This window comes from Netta rufina (assembly GCF_964035555.1).
Source record: "Netta rufina genome assembly, chromosome: 3".
NCBI classification, from domain to species: domain Eukaryota; kingdom Metazoa; phylum Chordata; class Aves; order Anseriformes; family Anatidae; genus Netta; species Netta rufina.
In genome coordinates this window covers 39,137,373-39,156,309 of record NC_140125.1, presented here as the reverse complement: position 1 = coordinate 39,156,309, position 18,937 = coordinate 39,137,373, and the positions used below count along the sequence as shown (strand labels likewise).

General features: G+C 42.8%; 1 protein-coding gene across 1 annotated transcript in view; it reads left to right on the top strand.

Moving 5' to 3' along the window:
• Window positions 1-18,937, top strand: part of EPAS1 (endothelial PAS domain protein 1) — a 79,681-nt gene that overhangs the window by 46,983 nt on the left and 13,761 nt on the right. The window contains exons 3-7 of the mRNA XM_084283686.1: window positions 8,060-8,211; window positions 8,651-8,735; window positions 9,224-9,342; window positions 9,491-9,693; window positions 18,681-18,787. Coding sequence (XP_084139812.1) covers window positions 8,060-8,211; window positions 8,651-8,735; window positions 9,224-9,342; window positions 9,491-9,693; window positions 18,681-18,787 — 666 coding nt within the window. The remainder of the gene's footprint in view (window positions 1-8,059; window positions 8,212-8,650; window positions 8,736-9,223; window positions 9,343-9,490; window positions 9,694-18,680; window positions 18,788-18,937) is intronic.

Here is an 18,937-nt window from a genome sequence, read left to right as displayed (position 1 = left end):
GTCTTCATGGAAAACGTTTTGATTATTTGGGCTAGACACTTAGTGTAAACTGGAGTTAAGTGGGAGTATATGTTCAGTCATTAATTAGGACATTAAAATAACATTTACTGCATTTATATATATACAATGTCACTAAAATAAGCCTGTAGTGCAGCTTGAAAAATACTTCAAAGGTTAGCAGAGAAAAAAAGTTGTGCTTGATTAGCATTTTTGCTATTTATTATTAATTCTATCAAAACCTCCTGGCACAACAGATTTTATTTTATACTGCTGTTCGTGGGCACGATCCTCAAACGAGGACTCATCTCCTCATTTCACGGCGGTTTTGCTGGGAACGAAGTGAGCAAGGGCCTTCCCAGGGCTGCATCCTCATCTCACTGCAAGCCCACGCTCCAGATGGGATTTCAGAGATGGCCTCAGGCAGCGTGCCAGCCGCAGGCCTTTGGCATTGAGCCTCTAATGCCCCATCGTGCTATTCCCTGGCTCGAAATAGGGCTTTTCGCTTGTGTAACTCGGGCTGTTTCACTAGCTGTGTCTGCATAACTATTATTTATCAGTCGGGAAGCCGAGCCCTCGAGAGATCTATGCCTATACTCTTCCAGCAGGTGAATGGCAGAGCCCGGAGCCGGAGCCAGCACCGAGAGCTCGCCCGCGACGCGCCTCTGGGAGCCCCGGCGCCTGGGCTGCAGGGCGCGCTCCTGCAGGCATGGCGGGGTCCCGGCTTGGCCCTTGTATCCTATCATAATAGGAAATAGCTGGTTGTATATCTCAGAGTTCAAAAGGGTAAAAAATACCAGGCTTTGCTTTATAAAAGTTGCTTCTTTACTTAGTAACACGTTTCCCTTTGATTTTCACAGTAGGCAATTCTGTGTGGGAATGTTGGAGAGGAAGCCTTTAACATTTAGAAATGCAGGCTGTTCGTCTGACGGCCTGATTGAGATTAGTATCACAGGAAGCAAACTGAAACAATGGCTTTATAATACTGTTTCCATGTTGTGCACACAACAGTACACGGTATAATTGGAATGTTAGTAGAAATATCATTTAATTATGACCTCTTAAATATTTTTCAAGATGCCTTCTAATTCTGTTGGCATAATACATTTTGCCATTGCTACGTTAACATCTTTGGGATAAATTTAGAATAGATGTTTGTTCATTAAAAGTAAAGATTTTGATCCCAGGAAGTTGCTTCTGAAAATAGTCTGGTGGATGCTTACCAGTGTCAGAGCTTGTGGATATCAGCTTATGTTGTCCTTCAGTGTAGTCAGAAAGACCGATACCGGTATTTGTCTCTAGTTCTCTAGTGTAGCTAATTTTATTTTTTTTTGAGTATTAATAAGTGGCAAAAGGAATATATATGTCTTTTGCTAAAGAACAATATTGTCTGAATATTAGGAAGAGAATCCACTTTAGGACGCCTGTATGGGGTGCCAATAATTTCAAAGTGTTCGGACCACGCTCTCGATAAAGGCATTACTGGAACCAGAACTCCTTGGCATCAGCGAGGGTCTGTGTGCCAGGGCTGCAGGCCTTTCAGTTAGGCTAATCAGGCGAGCACGACTTTATCAGCTTTCTTCAATTCCATGCTAATTGCACGGTCACCCGGGTGTCTTTTCGGCATGGAGAGTCCAGCAAAGGAAACTGGATGGGAGTCGCTCCCGTGCAGGCAGACGGCAGGAGAAATGGGGAGGGAACAGGGAAGCAGACGGGAAGTTGTTTGGGAGAAGGGAGGCCACAAGGAAGCCAGTGTGAAGTTGTTTCAAGGGAGGCAGACAACAGAGCCGGAAAGCCAGCGGGGAGCAGAAGGGAAAAAATAGCTTTTTTCTACGCTTTTAAGGGAGAGCGCAAACTGCAGGGAGAACTGGTGTGGGCATTGTTTTTGAACGTCTGGACAAGCTGCATCTAATCTCAGACCATTGTGGCATAAAACAGTGCTTTAAAAATAGCTTGTCTACTTGTTTGCTTTTATTACATTGGAAAAGTCGCTCTGTGCCAACCCTGCTGCTAGGAGTGAGCAGGGCTGGGTACCGAGTGCTTCAGCCGCCTGAAGTGCCATCCCGTTTCTGGGAAGGTGAGCTCAGAAGGCCCAATCTGATGGGATGCTGCGTCCCACCGCTCAACACCCATCGCTGCATGACTCCAGCACCTTCCTCAGAGCAGTATCTCAGTGATTTGGCTAGATACAAACTCTGCCATAAAGTTGCAAGCAACAATAACAGAAGTGTTTTCTTTATCGAGGTTGCTTGTGCACTTTGAGATAAGAGCCCTTCAGGAAGCTTCGAGTTTAAGAGCAGGTTTGTCTTGATGTATCTAAACTGAAAGCTTTTATTGGGCATATTGAAAATATCCCTTTGAACAGGATGTGGTGTCCTGTCATGACAGAAAAAAAAAAAAAAAAAAAAATAGTTGCTTTCTTTTGATGTGAGACAAGAAACTGGGAAAAGCTGAGTCTGTCTCAAGGCTGCTCTTTCTGATGCAGGATAGAGCTGCTTTTAGATCTTCCCTAACTTCCGCTGAGCAGCACTAGGCAGTTTTCACCACCCTGTTGTAGTTGCAGCTATAGCCTTGTGTCTGTAATGCACAATATGCAACCAATTTTTTGGTACTTGTAGAATCCAGGGTAAGAGACAAAGCCTTGAAAATTGTGTGAAGGTGATGACATGACTCCTCGTAAAAGCCTTTTTTACACTTTGTACCTCTGATCTGACAAGAAAGGCACCTTTGCGTCAGACCAAAGGAGCAGAGGCTGTTTGCTAGGAGTCTGTTTATACCTGAGCAGTTATTTCTTGCAAGGAGAGCCTGGGTTTTGAGCCCTCAGACTTGTTCCAAGAGGTTGGACTGAAGGAAATGAGCAAGCATCTACGGAAAAAGTGTTCTTAAACTTGGGAACAGTGCACATCCTGACAGTGGGAATTAATCAAAGCTTGTTTACACGAGATATTTTTAGCATAAAAGGTTATCATAAACACTGCAATAGGCATTTGCCATTGCAGTTCAAAGTTTCTTCTAGTCTGGTTGTTTAGATTTTTTTTTTCAAAATAGAGCTGATTAAAACTACATTTCAATAATGACACAGAGTGAGAAGCAGAGTGAAAAAATACTTTATCAAAATTTGATACAGAGTAAGGAATACTGCCTTGGGGCAATGTGAACAGTGGGTGATGCATCAGATTGGGGGCTCGGGACACCGTGGCTCTGTTCCTGGCTCTGCTGTAGCTCTGACAGTTTCTGCTTCACTTCTCTGTGGCTCTCTGACTTATTTCAAGATCTTCCCATCTCAACCAGATAGGGATTCTCCCTCCTTTACAGGCTTCCTAGTGCTGCATGAGAACAGTCTTGGCTGGGGTCCATAAATGGAACCATAATATGAACAATTATATTGCAATACCTCATTCTGCTGAATGTGCTATTAATTTTTAGAGTTAAACTGGAATATTTGCAGTCCACTCTCCTTTCTATATATTGTTATGGTGCCTGAATTGAGATGCTTCTGTATTAGAGGGGAAATGGAAAAGGTCACAGGAAAAAACAAACAAACAAACAAACAAAACAAGAAGCGCATTCTTATTTCAAAATTTATTTAGCAGCTAGTTTAAACAGCAGTGATGTTTAAATTTCTGCCTAAAAATCACAATAAATTGAATCCACAGTTACCTTCCTTCAAATCCTGGCAAAGGCTGGCAAGTCTGCAGGGGATGCTGCTACCCAGGTAGTGACCTCAGGCCTGATGGAAACCAGAGGCTGAAGTTCTGCCTCCTCCTCCTCCTCGTGCTAACCTACTTGCATTTGGTCCCGGCTTTCTCAAATGCTTTCCATCTGAAGCTGGATTTTTTTTGTGCTAATGCTCCAGTCCAGCCTTGAGGTAAATTAATTAAGAAAATTTAAAGCAAAGTGAAAGACATCAGGGATTTCTGGGAGCAGCTTGCAATAGCAATGGCTTTATCTGTTTTTCTGCTACAAGATAGATTCATTAAAAAAAAAATAATATGAGATTCTTGCTAGTGGCAGTAACTGAATTGCTTCCGATGTATCAGTCTCCTAGTGTGAATATACACCCTCGTGTATTAATTGCGATTTGCACAGGAGAAAGGGAACAAGCCGTAATGCTGTAACTAAACTGTGGGGATTTTATACGAGGGATTTTTATTAATATAATTATTCTGCTAAGCTACCTGATACAGGGCCTACTGGGGCACCACAGTGATGCCCCCCAGCACATTTCTTTGCTGCAGACTAGGGGTCTTCAGCCAGCTCAGCTAGCAGAGTTCAGGGGTTTAGCCCAGGTCCCTGGGCTTCCTCTGGTGGGGCTGGCAAGGAGATGGTGTCAGGAGCAGCACGGCAGCACACCTGGCTGCGTTTTCCCCTCCACGGTCCCTGGATGTACTTGTCACCCATCTTTATGAGCCTGGTAGTGCCCCTAGTTTCCCGGATTCAGGTGATCCATCTTGGTGAGCATTTCCAGTGCTGCCAGGAGCTGTCTGCCAGCTCCCCTTGCCTGCTGCAGCTGGCTGCTAAGCAGGGAGGGATAGGAGGGATGCAGTGGGGTAAAACGCACTAGGGGGGCTTTCAGGTTACGTGAGGGGGGCACAGCAGCACAGACCCTCTCCCCTCCCTCCTCCCAGTCCACATCGCAGATGCCTCCAGCTGGACGAAGGTAGTTTTAATAATAAAGTTAAACTCTGATCCAGCAAATCCCTGTGAGCACGTGCTTTAAAGCTGACTATGTCTTTAAGTGCTTTGCTGGACTAGGATGTTACGGGTTTGAACCTGCAGCCCTGATGTGAGTGATCCTATGTCCTCTCTGTGTGTTTGTACAAGTAATATAATTTATATACATGGAAAAGCAAACTTAATCATCTGATAATACAAGTAAAGTGTTTGTCTTTCACTGTTGGAGGCATTTAAGAATACAAATGCTTTGAATAGCCTTCCTGCCTTTGAATGGTGATGTTTTGTTAATGCAAACTTAATGAGCTAGAAAAAAATTGGAAAGGAGGGTCTGGGGTTAGAGCTGAAAAGTCAGTTTTTTCTCCGAACCCACACTTGGCTGATTGTCTTGGGCTATAGCCATGATCCCTGCTGAATAAACCATTTGTTTGCTTCCGGAAAAGTTTAAAAAAAAAAAGAAAAAATAAAAAAAGACCCTTGACATTCTTTACACAGCAGAAACAAGCTTGGGAGCAGATGGTCACTTACCTTTTTTTTTTTTTTTTCCTCCTAAATGTCATTATGGTCAAAGTGTGTACTATTCAAATATATTATTGTGCAGTTTCTGTATTTTAAACGCTAACCCTGATGTAATTTCCTGAAGTCAGTTGCTTTGTGCCGAGGAGGAATTGGCCCCTGCTTATGTAGTTAAAATTGCAGTGCAGGCACACGAAATGGTGCATCCCCAGCCTGTGCTGGTGATCCCCAGCATCTTCTCTTCCCTGACACCAAACAATTGCATTGAGAAGCGAAGGATGATAAACTGAGTGCTCCCAGTGGCTCTGGGGCTGGTCAGTTCATTCCCGTGCTTACACGGTGGATGATGGGCCAGAGAGGTGTGCTGAGGTGCAGCAGGAGGCTGCAGAAGCAGCAGCTGGTGTCACTTTTGTTACCACTCTTCTGTTCCAAAGAGAGGCTGGGTGTGCTCTGCATTGCAACCCCTCAACATTTGCTCCTGGTCTAGCCTTAGGCATTAGTGGATGCAGTTGCAGGAGGTACGTAGATCAGACTCATCCTTTAACAGTAATTCTGTAATACCTCAAAGTAAAGGCCATAGTGTTTTGCCTCAACTTCTTCTATATTTAAAAAACAAAAACAAACACTTCTAATAACGTGCTTTACAAAGCAATACCTGATTTTTGCTTCTAGACTATTTCCAAAATGAACATTTTCACTAGAAAATTGAAGGAAAATGATGAATGTGCTGTTTCAGAGTGGAAAAGAAGAAAAAGGAAATGCTTTTCTCAAGTGCGCTGGAGAAAAGTGTCTGTGTGCTGAAAATGGAGCATTAAACCAACAAACAAAAGCAACTTCTCCAAGAAACTGGTTTGAGTCTCCCTGCTCTTGCAGGTCAGGCTGATGCAATGAGGGCTGGAGCCTCTGGCCGGTAAAACCCTGCGATGGGCCCAGCCTGGAGCACTCCCGTGTACCCAGGGAGCAGAGACACTGCCCCCTCGGCACAGGTCAGTCTTGCTGCCTGCAGAAGTGAAGGCTCCAGGGAGACCTTATAGCAGTTTTCTAGGACCTAAGAAGCCTACAGGACAGCTGGGGAGGGACTCTTTGTCAGGCTATAGTGATAGGACAAGGGGGGAATGGCTTTAACATAAAAGCGAGGAGGTTTAGATTAGATATTCGGAAGAAACTTCACTCAGAGGGTGGTGAGGCCCTGGCACAGGCAACCCAGAGAAGCTGTGGATGCCCCATTCCTGGAGGTGTTCAAGGCCAGGCTGGATGGGGCTTTGGGAAACCTGGGCTGGTGGGAGGTGTCCCTGCCCATGGCACGGGGTGGAATTAGATGGGCTTTTTAGGGTCCCTTCCAACCTAAACCATTCTGTGTTTCTAGATGGGACTTTGCCTTGTGTCTTTGGCAGTGTATTAACAGTTTGTTATCCTGTATTCTGAGGCAAGAAGGGTTTGGTTTGGGTTTTGTCCAAATTCACAGCCTTACCCTTATGTAAATTTGTAATGACTGATCACAAATGTGCGGCCTAACTGGTAAAACTGTAAAGATAAGCTCACCATAGCATGTTAGGCGGACACAGGCCAGGCTGTGATATCTGTAAACAGTTTTCTAAAACAAAAAAAAAAAAAAAAGAAGTTTCACACTAAACATGTCAAGAAATGAATGTGTCTGCTCCTACGCAGAAATGTTTCAATACAAGTCATGTACTTCATGTACTACAAGCCATGTAATAGTCTCCTGCAGGCATCTTGTTCATGGGGCTGAACGTGGCTGAGAGTTTGGCAGAGTTGGCTTAAACCTGCTAAAGCAGAGGAGGTGTTAGGAAGAACAGTGTCTCCCCACTCTTCCCGCCCGTGGCCGTGCCTCCGTATTGCATCCCATCTCAGGAGACGGAGCACACACATTGAGGGCATAGCAGTGCCATCAACCATCTCTACAGGAAAAAAAAAAAAAAAGGCAACAGGAAAATGAGTAACCAAAACCAAACAAACCAACTAGCTGCTAGCACAACAGCCACGTATCTTCCATGGAAATGGTAAGATGCACTGGGTTTGTGAACGCTACGTAGGCAAATATGTGGGATGCTTGTGGGTTCTGAAACTTTTTTTTTTTTTTTTTTTTTTTTGTGGGTCAGGAGGAAGGTAGATGGGTAACAGAGCATTTCAGAGTTGGTGGACTGGTACATAGGGAGTTCTGACTCCTACAGGTAAAAAAGCAGGTATTGATGGGATGGACCTCTTTTTCACAGGTCTTTTGAGGTTCATTAGATGAAAGGTGCTCCTGAAAGGACTTCAAGGGAGAGTTTTTCTACCTTTTCTGCTAAAGGTAGTGTTAACAGCTATCTCCATTCTGAGTGGGGAGGTCTACAGGCATGCTTCATAGGAAAATTTGAACTCCTTGGAAAAACTGTCCTGATAGAAATGTCTTTTGTAAGACCGTTTGTTAGGAACGCACAAATTTACTGACCTTCTGTAAGATTTGCCCTGTACTTGGCACCTGTTAAAAGATATAAAGGCAGCATGTGGCCAAAACAATGTGCACCCAGAACCTGCGCTTCATGTCTGGGTGTTGCCAGTGTTACGCGCTGAGAACACGTCCTGCAGAAAAGCAATTAAGGTCAATAGAGGATCTATTGCATTTGCCAAAAGGTTTAGAAAAATATCTCCTGCCTTTCCACTAGCAAGGACACCCTTTTTAAATGCTGTGCAGACGGCTTTCTTCTCAAAAAAAAAAAAAAAAAAAAAGACTCCATCAGAAGGGATTTATGGAAAGGAAATTCAAACAGAAAAATATTTTGTTGCCTTGTTACTGGATGAGATTGTGCTGAAAAGGCTGGCTAAGGTGCTGAAGATTTTTAGATGATGTTTTCTTCTTTTTTTTTCTCAGTATGTGCTGACAATGAGAATGAACTAGATGCAGACCAGCAGATGGACAACTTGTACCTGAAAGCTTTGGAGGGATTTATTGCCGTGGTGACACAGGATGGAGACATGATCTTTTTGTCAGAGAATGTCAACAAATACATGGGTCTCACCCAGGTAACTTGTTCCCTAACACTTACCTGTGTTTGTAATACAATTCCTAGAAACTAGACATATGCCTGAAGGCAGAAAAACAGGTGTATGTCACTGCAAAAAAGATGGAAATAAAATGTCGCATTTGTCAGACGGGTACCCTGAACACCAGCCAGTACTGTTTCTGTTGTTTGTTTTTTCCCCTCTCCCTTTCTATCAAACCTATAGCATCTTTGGACACTGGAAATGAGCCCAAAGCTGTTGTCAATGCACTTAATTCTAGTGACTATTTTCTTGTAAACAGGTAGTATTTAAAAGCAGATAAATGAGCAACTGCAATTTTCATCAAGAAAAGATGATTCCCAAGAAATTGTCTCCTGATCCATTTGATTCACTTTGTATTATTTTGAATACATTATAAGTTGCTTTTATTTAGCTAAGTATAGTTTTTGTTTCTGAACAGGTGGATTTAACTGGACACAGCATTTTTGACTTCACTCACCCATGTGACCATGAAGAAATTCGAGAGAATCTGAGTCTGAAAAATGGTAATTGTGAAAATACAAAAGGGTCACTCTTTGCCTTTTAAGTAACCAAATGAAGTAATCGGCTGATAGTAAAGATCTGTTAGTCATGGTAAAGGGACTTTTAGTTCCTAGAGTAATCATTAACTGTTATTCAATGCTTTGCAGATTTGTTTTGTTTTGCCAAATATTGCTTAAATATAATAGCCCTCAGAACTGTTTGTTTAGTGTTTTCCTTTCACCAAGTTAAAGCTGGGATAATGGCTTCACATGTAACACTCTGAAAAGATTTATGTGCTACAAGCTAAAACATAAGTTTAAAGTCCCATTTAAGTTCCACTTAAATTTTAAGATCTACAAACTGGTCTTGATAGTCCATGCATCTTTGATGGTATTTGCAGCTAAATTACCTGAAAATTAGTCTGTTTCTTCTCTTGAATCCTTTGTGATTAAAAATAGGAGAAATCAGGAAGGGAAACTGAGAAAACTCATTTGCCATTTTCCTTTTATAGGTCCAGGCTTTGGAAAGAAAAACAAGGAGATGTCAACTGAGCGTGACTTCTTCATGAGGATGAAATGCACCGTTACCAACAGAGGCAGAACTGTTAACCTCAAATCTGCCACCTGGAAGGTACCCTGTTTTAGCCATAAGAAGTGTTTTTTGGTGGTTTTGTTGTTGTTTTGTTGTTTTTGTTCTTGTTTTTTACTTTAAAAGATATTTTGACTTGTGGAGAACATACATTCTAAGTTCATTTTCCATTCATAAATCATTATTTCAGGTTTTGCACTGCACTGGACAAGTTAAAGTGTATAACACTTGCCCTCCTCACACTTTGTGTGGGTATAAAGAGCCTCTTCTCACCTGCCTTATAATAATGTGTGAGCCTATTCAGCATCCTTCAAACATTGACATACCCCTGGACAGCAAGACCTTCATGAGTCGCCATAGCATGGACATGAAATTTACCTACTGCGATGACAGGTAAAGTCCCCTGATTTCTCCTTTTCATGGAAGTTTCTACGTTCTTTAACAAAACAAGCAGTCAGTCCCTCTAAACTGCCCTACTCTGTGGACCTGGTAAGCAAGGACTAAAAGAAAGTACAATCTGTGACCAAGACAGCTATTCAGTGGTTCACTTAATCCCTCTCAAATCTCAGTATAGACAAAATGATACTTCTGCTGTATTTCCTCCCTTTGCTGAATGAGGAATTCAAGCTCACTGGCAGACGATGAGACAATTTAGATCTGTAAACGATAGCTTCTTGGGTTTTAAACTGAAGAATATGGGGGATTTCTGTTATGTTTTTAGAGAAGGCCTCTAAGGACATGCCTTATGGACCTTGGTCAAGGACTGTCTAATGGTTGGTTTGGCCCAGGACACAATTATCAGTTAGCTGGAAAGTACTTTATGCTCTACATTAACTAAGAATTGCTAAGGCACACAGAGCATCTGCAGCTCTGAAATACGGTTGCAGTCTCCTCTGCTCAATGAGGAGCAATTACTCTTTACTGTTTATCTGTCATGAAATGGAGAGGAAGATCTTAGTTCAGGGGCACTGTCTTCCATTCCCCTCACTCTTGAGTGAAAAAATGCAGATTCTCTTAACCTCTGCCTGCTTGTGTTTGCCTGGGATCTCCATGGCATTTCATACCATCCATCTCTTCTCCCTGCTCACATGTTGTGGTAACTACCTGCCCTGCCTCTGAGTGAACCCCAAGTCCCTTCCCATGAAGATTTCTCCTGTTCCTTGCTTTCCCAAAAAGTCCCACCTGCACTTCTTTGGGTTATTTTGGGTTTTTTTTTTTTTTTTTTTTGGTTGGTTGGTTTTTGTGTTTATGAGATCATTACCTCAAGTACTGTGTGCGGGTTTGGGCACCACAACGTAAGAAGGACGTAAAATTGTTACAGAAGCATCCGAAGAAGGGCTACAAAGATGGTGAAGGGAAGGGGAAGACGTAAGAGGAGCAGCTGAGGCCCTTCGGTTTGCTCAGCCCTGAGCAGAGCAGGCTGAGGGGAGGCCTCATGGCGGCCTGCAGCTCCCTCACGAGGGGAGCGGAGGGGCAGGCGCTGAGCTCTGCTCTCTGGGGACAGCGACAGGACCCGAGGGGACGGCATGGAGCTGGGACAGGGGAGGGTCAGGCTGGGGGTTTTGGAAAGGGTCTGCACCCAGAGGGTGCTCGGGCACTGGGACAGGCTCCCCAGGGCAGTGGTCACAGTACTGAGCCTGCTGGAGCTCAAGATGTGTTTGGACAACGCTCTCAGACATCTGGTCTGATTTTGGGGTGGTTCTGTGTGCAGCCAGGAGTTGGACTCTATGATCCATGCAAGTTCCTTCTGACTCAATGTATTTTCTGATTCTTTAATCCCCAAAGTTAATTTGAAGTTTTCTGATGGCTTTGTCTAATGACACTGCTCTCCTGAAAGCTGGAGATGTCTGCAACCACTGAGATGCATAAGGCTGTTAGTGGGATTATACATATGCTTGAATTTTATGTAAAAACTTGAAGGATTGAGATCTTGGTTATTTTCTTGATCTTTTGAAGGTTTTTTTAAACCTGTTCCAAGCAAGATTATTATTTTAAATAGTATAGTGAAGCAGCCATATAAACTAGCTGGATTAGCAGCTGTGGATGAAAGCAAGATTAAGAGTGTGAAACATGTGACTGACCTTCTTCTGACCTCTCTGAGAATTTAGCAGCCAAGTCTGTTGTAATTAGAAATGTGCTGTGATGTAACTGAAATAGAAGACACTTTTTTTTTTTTTTTTTTTAATACTTTCAGGGTGAGAAAATAGAGGTATCAATAGGATGTTGCTACTGGGGAAAACTCCAACAAGACAGTAGTGACTCACTATGAAAAGCAACTTACCTCAGAATTACTGGGGCCATAAACTTGCTCAGTGGTAGGTTGGAGGAGACTGACAGAACTTTGCTGTGCTGCAGCATTTGTATGTCTCTAATAGATGTGATGCATAAGCAGTTATAAGTGTGAACTTGAGGGACTGATACTTTTCCGTTAAAGATACATGTGATTGTTTTAAAAAGAATAAAGTCATATGCCTCGTCTTAAATAGCGGGAGTGGATTTACAGGGAATACTTTTCATATGGCAGAGAAATGCAACAGCCTCCTCTGGATGATTCAACCCACAAGGAATTTGAGAGATTTCTCTTTAAAACCAGGCAGCAAAACAGCATGTCTTCTACTATGTAGTTTTCCTTGAATGTTTCATTCATGTTTTACTGAGAGTATGATATAGTTGTAAAAAGGCCAGAGAAGCAAATAAACTTCACGCACCTTTCAGGTCCTTCCCAGCTGATCCTCCTGGCTCTCTCTTCCCTCCCAGAGGAATGTTGGTTCCTCTCCAACAGGCGACACATCAGTAGCCACATAAAAATGCAAAACACTCAGCTGTTCTTATCAAATTCAGTGCTGCTAGACAAATGGTATTGAAGGAGCAGTTTATGCCAGGAATGTAAATCCAGGCTGAGGAGCGGGGGAGGAAAAGCAGCATGTGCCAGTCAGATGCCTAAACCTCTCTCAGTGTGCTCCAGCCTTCCTGCAGCGACACGGCAGGGCTGACAGATCATTTCTCTGTAAGAGGCTGTGTCTTCTGAGCTCAGGGGTGATATCCTTGAGGGCAGCATGCCTCCTCAAGCAGGCTTCTGTCGCAGTCTGAGTTTTGCAGTTCGTCTGGTGTGAGCAGATCTGCTCACAGGGCTGCTTCCACCACTCAGGAAACTCCAGGATTTCTGGGGAAGTATTGTAATAAATGGTGTCTGTGCTGGACCTTCCTCAGGGAAGCATCCACTGTCAGTGTGCCTACAAAAGATAGCTGCATGAAGCTGAAATTTGTCTGGGCAGAAAATTAGGGTCACATCTGTCATCTCCTTAGGAAACCTCATAGTTTTTATATGTGGCAGAGCAACACGCTGACTACCTTTCAACAGTTTGTAACGAAAACTGGATGGCTAATATAAAGTGCCTTGATTATTTTGGCTTCTCCTCAGGAGGGCACAGTGACAGATGAGACATGAAGTTGGATAAGGCTGGCCTTTGCTCATTTGAAATATAGGAGACCAACCCATATATTTTGCCCTCCCATATAACACATATATACACCTACATACGTGGTCTGTGACTTGCCTGTGGCTAGGTGGGTGGCATTTGTATTCCTGAAACAACTTTAGCGAGGCGATAAGCCTGTAAAGACAGCTTTTTTAAGACATAAATATTAAAAAGTTGGTCCATAATTCAAATTCTTGTCTTGTTAAATGCCTGCTTCAGCCATTCCTGGAGATCGACTTAAAAACATTCCCTTGCTCCACTTATCTTGGCTAAGTGGTTTACAGGAAAGATTATTTTAGCTGTAACGCGGAAATGCTGATCAGTGGCACAATCTAACAATCCAAGTGAGGCCTTCGTTCGGCTGCACGAGGCTCTGTGTCGGGGACAGTCTCTGGTGAGGGTGTCAGAAAAAGGCAAAGTCTTTGCGTGAGAGGAGTTCTGTTACTTTGGTGGCACTGGGGTGATGGGTAGATGTAAATAAACTGCAGCATGTTTCTGTGTAGAAAAAATCCACAAAACAAAAGTGAAAACTATCTGCATTTGGCAGAAAACCCCAAAACTACATCAGGTGCCCTGAGGTACAAAGGAAAACCCATGCGCTGTATCTTGGAGGGGACTGGGGCTTGGAAAGCAGAGCAGTTAACGTGGCATTGAGGGTGGCGTTGCCTTTCCACCTTCATCCCCGCTGCCTCTTTGGGGTGTTGTGGAGGGGAGCAGGAGCACTCTGCCCCTGATGGCTGTGGGGGACCTGCCCGAGAGGAAAGGAGAGAAGGCCAAGGAAGCAAAGCTGCCCTGTGCAGTGGGAGAGGGCTGGCAGTGCAGGCCGTGACTCTGGAGGCAGCCGGCAACCAGTTCCCTGGCACCGACACGCTGGAAAGCATATGGTGTCCATTACTTGGAAGGCACGCTTGCTTTGGGGAATTGCATGCTCCTGGTTACAAGAAACCCAATTAGTTACACTCTTTTGCTTTTTCTTGATTGGAACTGTGTAATGAGAGAGCTGAAGGAGAAAATGGAGCGATGGAGGATGGATGGTGATTCACAATAGGACTGCGCAGGACGGTGCAGTTCAGTCGTGTTGGTCCCAATCTGGTTTCTTCTAATATGAGCACATGTGGGAGCCAGGCTGAGAGGACACTGAATTGTATTATTTCCAGGTCTGTCTGCGTAAAATAGAAATATGCAAGCACAGGACCTTACAAGAGGTTTTCAGTCAGTTTGCCATTCGACCTATATTTGGAGAGTATTTTCAAATTAGGTGAGAAAGCAAATAAGCATTTGAAAGGACTTCCTGTCCCTCCTCCAGCCCTGCTCAGGGGGCAGATGCTGCAGGGAGAGGGGAGTGGTGATAGCTGAAACCAAAGATTTGCATTTGGCAAAACTGACTCTGGTGGTGGCTTTTTGTTGTTACTGGATTTGTTTGTTTGTTTTCATAAATATCACATAGAACAGGAGCAATCTGTTAAAATGAATTATTAAATTAGTTAAAATTATTATTTTGTTAATAAATATATTTAGGTTCAGATAGACCAAGTGAGTAGGAGACAGAGTCCTGTTGCAGTTCCTGATGCACCCATCTAGACTTTTTGCCCAGCAGGGCAGATGCCCCCCAGCAGAGCAGCTCTGCCTCTGAGGAGCAGCCAGGGGGTCCCAGGCTTGTGCATTTTTTGAGCTTGGGTTAGAGTGGAAGAAGTCATGAACATGTCTCCAGTGCTGTACCGCAGTGCTTGTCCAGCTTTACCCCAGAGGCAATGGCTGTTTGGGCTTTTTTATTATGTTTTTTTTTTTAGTATAACTTTGTTTGTTTGTTTGTTCCCGGCAAGACCAATTTAACTTCAATAACTTGGTAACAGTTTGAATACAGAAAGGCTTTGTTAAGGGATACACACCCTCACACACAGAGTCCACACAAGGGCTGACAAATACACACCCAGCTATTTTTTATGAGCAGTAAACATTACAGTAGGCTTTCACAAAGAGCCTGACTTCTCAGTGCTGTTAGCTCTCATCATACTATTTTAACTCAAGTAATAGTATACAATAAAAACCTTTGTGCTCCTGTAAAGAGACAGAAAAGCAGCAAAGCCCAATTAAAAAAAAAATAATAAAAACACCTGAAATAGCTCATCTCTTAGGAGACGCCTTTGAAGAAGTAAGCTTTATTTATGTTTTGCCGTGTCTCAGAGCTAAAGAAGGCCAAAGTTGCATTCACCTAGGTGTAGGATTCAGATATTCTGTTCCTCTGTTGTGTGTACCTTAAGCACAAAAGTTTCCCTTTACTCCACATCCAAGAAATGGATGCATTAAAAGAAACTGAAATAGTGCTCAAAAAGCATTTAAATAGCAGTAGCTGAGACAGACCTGCACTGGAGGGCTACTGCCCATCCCTTCCATGTGTGCTCTGAGATTTTGACCCTGCTGCATCATGGTGACAGGGTTAGCTCAGAAAACTGAAGTGCCAGTTTGGCAAAATGAAGGTTCCCCCAAAGGTCTTTATGCTTTCAGGGAAGGGTGGGTTAGCAGGAGAATAAATGGCCTCTCAACCCGCTCGTCTTCTCCAACAGAAATTAGTATTCTCCTCCTAATTAGCAACAGTGCAGCTTTTACACATGCAGAGAAAACACAAAGCCTAGCATGACAGGAGAGCCATCCAAACCCACCATGCAGTTTGTTTTCCTATTTTGTCATTCCACAGCTTGCACAAAGAGCAATTTTCTGTCTGGTGCCTAAGCAAAAGTAGAAGTCTTGTGCTTTGGACTCAGGTTTTGTAAATGACCCGTTGGTCCCATGGGGCATATAAATTTCTGTGACTTTTTTAGCTTGGTACTTCTCATAGCTCCTCCGTACGACGCTTTTTCCTTTCCACTTACTGCTCTGTGTGTTCATTTGGTATTTTATCTCTCAGAGAGGCTCTTGTGGACTGCTTGCAGAGCTCGGAGGATGCTCTAAAATGGCCAGAGCCAAAGCCATGCTCAGGCAACATCAGCGGAGTGGCTGCTAAACCACCTGCTGTGCTTCAGCCTGTTCAGGCTGTTAGCTGCAGCCAGTCTTCCACAAATGTCCTGGAAAGGAAGAGGACAGAGGTGACAGAGACGGGAAAAAATAAGAGAAAAATAAGTATTTTCTTCCTAAGAGTGTTTAAAGAGAAATGTAATGAAGCTGAGTAGTGGTAGCACATTAACAGATCAATTAGCTAGGGCAGAGGGGCTGATAAGCCTTTTATTTTTTTTAAGTAACTATTCTAAAACTATTACTCTTGACTGGTATTTCACTGTTACCTGGCCTGGGTTTAGAGTTTGGTCAGTATCTTGGGGTTTGTAGGTATCTTAATTTTTTCTTTTTGTATACATTTTACTTGGTTGAGGTAAAAACCTGCATACCACTTGCTAACTTTAATCCGAGACCAAATTCAATGTAATTAAATTTGACATAATCACAGCAGGATTACACTATGAGTCTTTCTGTGCCATGGAATGACACGAAGGGTAATTTTATAGTAAGGATACTTGTTATGACCTGATCAGTAATGAATAATTTGAGAGGAGAATTACAGGATTGGAATAGACAATTTTGGCACACAGATTGCAATCCATATATGAAGAGAGTTAAGAGTCCCTCAGCTTGCTGTAAGGCATGGTTTCTGCTCGCTATCTCAGTTCCATTGTTGACACCCATTATGGTTGTGGTGTGGTTTGGGATTTGCATTGGTGCTCCTCGGTGCATGATGCTTCCTTTTTTTTTTTTTTTTTTTTTTCTTTCCCAATTCTTTTATTTCCTTTTCATTCTCCACATGCAATCCCCACTTGTCTTTGAGCTCCAAGTGACAGGATTAAGATTAAATCCTGCACTTTAAAAGCCTTCCCCTTGTGCTGAGCTCCAAGCTAATCTTGATGGCTTTATGATATGATGCGAACCAAAAGCCAGATTTGCTGTTTTTGAAGGTTGCATGTTTACACTGGTCCTGGCAAAAGCCTCTGGCCACTTACACCAATGTATGACACCAACTGCACAAAGGCAAGCAGCAAATGTACTTCGGGAGCCTTTGTTTTATTAGGGCTCCTTCTGTATTCAGTGTTTTCTCCTGACGTTCAGCTCTTGTGACTCACTTGTTATGAGAACTTCTGCTTTTATTGAAAAGAAAAAGCATTGTGGTTTCGGAGAAAAGTTATAGATTTGACTGTGTTGCAATTTAAAAGATCAGAAACTTGTCAGTGAAGACAGTCCAAAAAAAGCAACTCTTTGAAATCTGATTCAAGAATTTCCCCTTTGTTGGTCTAGCTGTAAGCGTAAATAAAGCTGTAAACATAAACAGAAGACTAAATCTTCTGGGGGAATTCAGTAAAATCAACTACAGTCTTTGCTTAGCAGAGCCATTGCAAACTCAGGTTCATTCCGTGGAGATCAGGACAGAGAGCAGTTATCAGCGTGACAAACCAAGGTGTCCTGGGGGTATGAGCTACACGCATCTGTGGAGGCGAGGGAAAAGCTGACTCAACACCTTGGCTTTCAAACCCTACACAACGCAGCTACATCTTATTCGTCTTCCTTGCTCGAGGGGGATCCAGATCCCTGCCATGCTCTTGTTCTGTTTGTTTTGCAGTATTTACATGTGTGTCTTGTGAAGGCATGCTTTTGTCTGGAGGGCTGGGCCACGACTGTCCTTCCAACAAGTACACAAAACCCCAAACCCAAACCGGGGGTGTGCATCTTAGAAGTAGCAGTGCGGTAACACCACTAATCAAAGAGCTGTAGAGGCAGATAAACCCTACCAAGGGAGTTTAGTTGTAAAGCATAAAGCTCAGCTCTTACCATTCACAGCAGTGATGTGCTCTAAGACGTGACCATCCCTCTCCAAACTTCCTGGCTTTTTAAGGCTTATGGCAGCGTAGCAATCCGTTTGTAGTTGCTTTGAGATACTGCTGGGCAACATTCTGGGCTGTTATTGCACTTCCAAAGCTAGGAAAAGGCATCTAAGAGTTGCTACTGACTTGAAAAACAGTAACGCTTTTCCTTATTATTCCAGATGATGGTATCTTTGCTTTTGAATGCATATAGAACGTTAATTTTTACTAACTGTATTTTCTGTAAAGTTGCATGTGATGGATTTTATTCAAATTTAATTTAGGAGAAAACAACCCTTTTCCTCCACCCCCTCATTAGACAAAATCATCTGCACAGTTTGATGACCTATTTTCATTTATTCAGAAACTTGTGACAAATCCTGCCTTGCCTGAGTACTCAGAAAAGCTCTGAAAAAAGTCTAGTTTTTCAGACCATAGCTTTCTTTGTGTAAAATCCTACTTAGTTTGTGGATTAGTCACCCAAGTAACCTAATCCACATGGTAAAGTTCTCATACAATTGAGAAACACTAAGTAGAAGAGCTGATTTGATTTTTTTTTAAAGCCCTTAATTTCTCACCTTGCTTTATTATTTTATTAAATGTAATACCCAAAGTAGTGAGTTAACACGTGTATATTTTAAAAACTTACATAAACTTTCAAAACTGATGGTGCCAACTACTACTACCTTGCACACGTTTATTTTTGGATGATATAGTGGGAGTTTCTGTATGTAGTGGACAGCTTGAGAACTTTGCTAGTAATGGTTTCCCTATTGTGAGCTTCTGTAAGAGATGCTGTGCAATAGGCCTGGGAAAATTTGCAACACATCACTACTGTAGGAATATTTTTTTTTTTACAGTAGGAGCAAAAGACAACCTATTTTGAACATGGAAATGTTTAAGAACATGCTTAGAAATTCTCTACATATCCTAATGACTTTGGAAGTTCAGGATTTCTCACATTGTGGTTTTAATTCTTTCAGTTTAAGAACTAGAACTGAGACCTGTGAAGTGCTGTCAGGTGATAGGAGTTTTAAATGTTTGTTTTTTCTTACCCTAGAATAACAGAACTGATTGGATACCACCCAGAGGAGCTGCTGGGCCGTTCAGCGTACGAGTTCTACCATGCCTTGGACTCGGAGAATATGACCAAGAGTCATCAGAACTGTAAGTCATGTTCTTATTTTTTTGGGCACAGTTTGCACATAGATACCTCAATAAATTGTGAGGATGGGTATTTGTGTGTGTATTCTCTGAGAAAAGAATTTACACTCTGCAAGAAAGCTTACATGTTACTATGTTTGTCTCCCTGAAAAC